Below are 6541 nucleotides of genomic sequence, written 5' to 3'. Positions count from 1 at the left end.
AAATCATCCTACATAATGTGAAGAACATTCTGTGAAAATATAACCCTGATGTCTTTAATATTTAAATGAATATGAGTCATGACAAAGATTGAAATGAAAGTAAAAACAATGAAATCAAACTTTTTTTGACTTTGAGGCTTTAACCTGAATTTTCACAGTAACATTTGGTCACATTTCCCTTTTTTCTTCATTTTTTTTTTAAAGCAAACATTGACTTATTCCTCATTTGATTTTTTTGTTACTGTTGTGCTGAGATAAATGTGTTATTTTTTCAAAAGAAATCTGTCAACAAATTTAAATCAAATGCCCACAATATCCAAGATGTAATTCCAACATTTTTTAATGGTTTTGCTCTCAACTGTCTTTGGTCTCATTCTTGTGTTGTCTCAGCCCTTAATGTCTTGGTCTTGTTTTGATCTCGGTTTAGGTGGTTTCGACTACAACACTAAGTGAGAGTCATGGCTTTTATGTAGGGTAATAATGTTGCGCCTTTTTTTAAAACTCCAAAAAGCACATCCATCCATCATAAAATGCAATTTAATATGCTTTTCACAAAAGATATATATTTTAAAACTGCTTAATTCAAAACCAGAATTAGCAAGAATTACAAAAAGTAACCCATAAGACGTTAATGGGTAAAACAGTAATGTAAGCATTGTAAAAAGCTCACATAAGAAATTAAGATCAGAGAAGTGTACAGTGAAAACCCTGTGAAGTTGACTTTAATTGTTAAATTTAGTAAATTTTGATCCTTAATTCAATGTAATTAATGTTATAATGAAATTGAAATGAAAAACTGTCATATTTGGGGAAATATTTTTGCTTCTATCTTGTGAAATATATAAATGATATTTACCATTTTTTTCCCCTGATTAATGTTTAATCTTTTAGGTAATTTGTTTCTATCCCAATGTCCAAATGTGTACCACACTGTGCAATCTACTGCTTAAATCATTTAAGAAAAATACACAAAAATGTGAAATTTGTTATCATTTATGAACAGTGTTGGGGCTAGTTACTCAAAAAAGTAACATATTACGTATTACATATTACTCTTAAAAATAGTAATGCCTTACTTTACTTTATTACTCCCTGAAGAAAGTAACTAGTTATATTACTAGTTATATTACTAGTTACATTTTTTTTTCTGGACAAGAATGTTTATTTGGGCAAGCCACGGCCAAGAAAATGCTGGCTTCCTTACCCGCTACCGGACGCGGGGCACAGCGTTCGGAGAAACATTAAAGAGTGTGCACTTCACCGTCAAGTTATTTTCCTTCCGTTGAACATAATAAAATATGACTGAATCTCCACCCGTCGAAACTAGCTTTCTGTTGCTGGGAACCTTCCTCTGAAAAAGAGCTTGCCGTTGTTGACGCTTCCATTTTCCCGATCGTTCTTTGAGTGTGCCGCTGCCGCTCTGTGCTGCTGGATGCCGGGTGTTGACCAATCGGTGATGGTAAATGATACCTTGTGCCAAACTTAGATCAATCACTGTTCCATTCACGCCCTCCTCCCCTTCCCTTTTGTTCTCTGTGTTTTGTGCCTTGTGTGATGAAGGTGCTACTGGCAAATGTAACGCAAGTAACTAGCTCGGGAAAACTGTAATAATATTACCATTTTCAGACGGGTAATGCCTTACACTACTAGTTACTGAAAAAAGTAATATTATTACAGTAACTAGTTACTTTGTAACTAGTTACACCCAACACTGTTAATGAATAACTTAGAAAATGACTGTTTAAATGTAATGAACTTGCTACTTAAGTCCCAAGCAGCTGCAGGTGTTTGTAAGTGAACTTTATCTCTTCACCACCAAATGGCTGTAATTTAAAATGATTCAGAAAGTTTGATCTGTCCATAGTTGATGTTATATTGATCAGAGTTGTAATAAAATCTTCATGTGGAGGTTTGAGAGGTCAGATATCTTCATCAGTCTTTGATCACAGTCAATCATCATCGTGACTTACGACTCCTGCATACACCACATCATCCATCACTGAAGCTGTCTGAACACAACAAACAATCATGTAATAACAATTAGATCAATTAGATTTGTACAAATCTATACAATTTCTGATATTGATAAATGAGATTCAGTGTGATTTTTATTTGTTTATGTTTGGATGAAATCTAGCTAAAGACATTGTGATACTTATGTCAGTTTATATTTATTACTTAAAATTTTATGAATAAAAAATTAAACATACTGGTAACACTCAAAGTGAATAATTACCAAAATATCTAACACTTCACAGAGTCATCATCAGCTTTAAACTAAACCAATAACAAAAACATTTCTATTGTTTCTAATAGTCGTGAATGATCTCACCTCTTCACATGCTTGTGTTTTATTGAATGCTAGATCTGTGTAAGTGATCTCATCTTCAACTGTGTTAACTATAAGCAACATGAAAATACATTATTGGGTTATATCACACATACATGCATTATTTTACAGTAAATTTTCAGTTTCATTTACCCTGTTGTTTTGTGTTTTTGTATTTTCTGTAAATGCGGAAGATCAGAACTGAAGCCACAATCATCAGACATCCAACAGTAAAACTGATCAGGACAGGGATGTAGATGGAGGACCCTAAGACCAAACAAATATAGTGCGCGTATGTATATATTAGTATTACTGCCATTTACCAGTAAAAATACCAAAACTCAAATAAATCTCCACTTACCATAGACCGTAACATTGACTCTGTATGAGATCTTCTGCTTGCCACTGATGGCTATTTGATAAAGTCCAGTGTGTTGAGTTGTGATGTTTGTGATGGTGAGATCTCCAGTCTGATTATTCACTTGCAGTCTGTCTCTGAATCTCCCATCAAGAACATCATCATATATTGAGATATCTTTGGACACTCCATTGATGCTTGCTATGAGAGAATTTTGAAGTCCAAATCTCCACACTGTCAGATCATTTGTCTGTAGTTTAATATCAGTGTGTAGAGTAACAGAATCTCCCTCCATCACTGACACTGACTTCACTTCATCTGGATCAGCAGATATAACTGCAGGCACAAATATACAGACAAAGAACTTGAGATATGATATTTTATAATTTGAATAAATGCATTAACAAATAACTAAAAAAAACTTAAAATTACAAATTTTGGGCTTTGGAAATTAGATCCTCAAACAAAAGCAATGATAAAAGAGGACACATTCAAAACTCGGAGATCTGTAAATTTGTACGTAAAGTTAATATTTTACACTGTAAATAAAATTCACATCCAATTAGACATTCTGAGTCCATTTTTTAGAATTGAAGTTCATTATAGTTTCAACAAAAATATCATCACCTTAGCAGAGTAACATAATTTAACTTCTACATCTTCTTTAACAGGACATAAATAATATAATAATATTTCTTTATATGAGATTATAGAAATGAATCCAATTTTACATCTGTGAATTAAAGCAAGTGCGTCTTCAGACTGAACAAACTAAAAGTAATAAACATAAACACTTTATAACTCTTAAAACAAAAATTAAAACATTTATAACTTACCAGTCAGACCACAGAAGCACATACAGAGATAAACACACATGAGAAACATTTTCAACACTCGACACAGTGATGCTATCAAGAAGAGTTGTGTAGAGATAAGTTCAGATGTCTGTCTTATACGGTTATATAAGATAAGATGTAAGTATTGTGCAGAAATAACACAACTGTGTACTCTGATGATGTGCATGAGCTTACGTGTCAAGATTGTACTTTTAGATTTCTGCAGCAGATTTTATCTCACAGATTCAGTTGAGCTGTTTGCTGTTTATCAAGCTGTGCAACCCTGTATCACAAAATTATGTACCTAAAGTCAAGTAATTTTGTGTTTTCCGTGACACAAACGTTTTTCCGCCTTTTTGCATGAACATGTTACGTATTTCTGTTTACGTGTCACGTATTTGTTACCCAACAATTTTGTCCTATTTTCAAATCATTGATGCTTCGGTTTAGGGTTGGGTTTGGGTAAGGATGTCATTTTATGTAAATAAAACCTTAAATGGAAGCATCAATGGTTTGAAAATAGGACAAAACAGTCGAGTAACAAATACGTGACAGTGACACTAAACAGAAATGCGTGACATGTTCAATCAAAAAGGCGGAAAAACGTGTCAATGTCACGGAAAACACTCACAAAATTATGTGACAATAGGTATGTAATTTCGTGATAATAAGTTATGATATAAATAAAGTACGGACTACACCAGTTTATTTCATTTCCCCAATTGATGTTTAATCTTGCTACCCAGTCTCCTGAGGATGCGTATAAATAGCACGAAGTGTAAAAATGGTGCAATACATACGCCAAATTCCACTTTGGCGTGCATATGATACGCCAGTCCTTCCCATTCACTTAAACGGTGCATTTTTTTGTCGTTTTATTTATTGGTTTCTCAGTTTTTTTCTGTTTTTTAAACCATTTTTGCTTGGGTTTAGGGTTAGATTTTAGATTTCCTTAATGAGGTTATTTAATATACAGGTTTCTCAATGTTTTTGTCCATATTTAAGCCATGGTCGCTTGGAGTTGGGGTTAGAGTTGGGGTTTGGGTTAGGATGTCATTTTTATATAACAAAAAGTTGTTCTAACCCTAAACCCAAGCGAAAATGGTAAAAAATACCAATAAATAAAACGACAAAAAAGATGCACCATTTAAGTGAATGGGAAGGACTGGCATGTCATGTGCACACCGGGGTGGAATTTGGCGTATGTATTGCACCATTTTTACACTTCGTGCTATTTGAGTATGTCACATCTACTGCTTAAATACATTAAAATTCACTGTTAAATGTGTTATAATTAATGAATTATTTATAAAATGAATTTTATTGGTTGAATGAAACAAACTTGTTCTGTTACAGCATGAGCTGTGTTGTAAACCTTTTTATGAAGACCAGGAGATTTGGATTTCCTCAAGCAGGAGTCTTTATTGCAGAAAGCGATCTTCAAATCAGAGTATATAGGGAGCTGCAGTCACCAATTCTGACTACATTGCATTTATACACATTTTTAGGGGGCAGTGCCCTACTTTAAACAAAAGATTGAAGAGAAGTAATACTGCCACCCCCAAACCCTTGGTGCAAACATAAGCAAATGGCCACCAAACAGGGCCACAGTTACCTGGCTAATTTCTTTCATATTAAGATGAGTCAGGAACCCCTTTACATTATCATTTAGAGGACAGTGTTACTTGGTTTTGCTCTCAAACATGATAAACATATGAAGAGTTTCGTTGCAAACGAGATAAATCCATTTTTAATATTTTTCAGAAATCTCGTTTTTTGGTTGTTCATTCCAATTAATATCAATTCAACTGCAGTTGAAATTCAGTCAAAAATACAGCTAAGTAGCACCATAAAACAAAATAATAACATGATAACATAATAATAAACATAAATTGACAAAAATGTTAAAAATGGATGTATCTCGTTTTGCAACGAAACGCTTCATATATATGCAATAAAATTAAGCCAATGACTTAAATTATTTTCCCACCGCTGTAATTTAAACTGTATGAAAATAGGAAAAAGCAGTTGAGTAACCAATCCGTGAGAATGCCACAGAAAAAAAGTCGGAAAAATGCGGAGATCCATGAGAATGCCACGGAAAAATGAACAAAAAATTCTGTGACTATGCAACGTAAATTTGTGAGATCAGGATGGTGTCCATCAGAAGTTGATATTATATTAATCAGTGTTGTAATAAAATCTTAATTTTCCTCATGTGGAGGTTTGAGAGGTCAGATGTCTTCCTCAGTCTTTATCAGTTTGTGTCTGTAGTCTCTGTCTTTGATCACAGTCAATCATCTTGACTTACGACTCCTGCATACACCACATCATCCATAACGGGAGCTCTCTGAACAAAACAAACATGTAATACAATTAGATAAAATTAGTACGATATTAGTACGAAATCGATATGATTTTTGATAAACGAGTTTCAGTGTGTTTTTAAATTTATATTTGAATGAATGTGTCACAGGGTGACGATCGTTTAGGGGCGGAACTAAAAGTTGGAGAGTTTTGTTCCGCCTGGAAGCGTTTCAGTTCAGACGGAAGACCACGAACACAGGAACTTCCGGTCAGGGGCGTCATGCACCAATTTTTTTTAAGGGGGCACAGTGTCAACAGCTCACAGAACTTTGTACATCAAACAAAATATTATAGCACTTTCAGTCTTTTCCATGGCACTTACATTTCTAACAATCTGAAAACCCCTGCTTTCATGCAAAAACCTCCAAAATAAAAGTGGTGACTAACTTTAATATCAAATACTATTCAATCGGAATAATGACACATTTGCATCATATTTACATCTGAAACGGCATGTTTTATTTATTTAAGTCTTAATGGCTTGTTTAATTGTGTCATTAATGCATTTTGCACAACAACTGCATTATCATATAAAATTAATGTACTTTTAAATCCATAAAGTATATAAACAACGAAAATGACATAAGCTATAGCCACGTGATTGATTTTAATGTTCAATAATGATTTAAAAAAAATATGTTTAGATAAAAT

General features: G+C 33.5%; 1 protein-coding gene across 1 annotated transcript; it reads right to left on the bottom strand.

Moving 5' to 3' along the window:
* Window positions 1-1720: 1720 nt before the first annotated feature.
* On the bottom strand, window positions 1721-3734 carry LOC129452921 (uncharacterized). The gene is made up of 5 exons (XM_073861979.1): window positions 3524-3734; window positions 2691-3023; window positions 2483-2596; window positions 2333-2400; window positions 1721-2009 (listed from the first exon to the last, which is right to left on the bottom strand). The coding sequence occupies exons 1-5, from the start codon at window positions 3708-3710 to the stop codon at window positions 1950-1952; spliced, it is 762 nt and encodes a 253-aa protein (XP_073718080.1). The 5' UTR covers window positions 3711-3734; the 3' UTR covers window positions 1721-1949.
* Window positions 3735-6541: the final 2807 nt, after the last annotated feature.

Source organism: Misgurnus anguillicaudatus, chromosome 23 (genome assembly GCF_027580225.2).
Source record: "Misgurnus anguillicaudatus chromosome 23, ASM2758022v2, whole genome shotgun sequence".
NCBI classification, from domain to species: Eukaryota; Metazoa; Chordata; class Actinopteri; order Cypriniformes; family Cobitidae; genus Misgurnus; species Misgurnus anguillicaudatus.
This window is presented reverse-complemented; position numbering and strand designations above follow the sequence as displayed.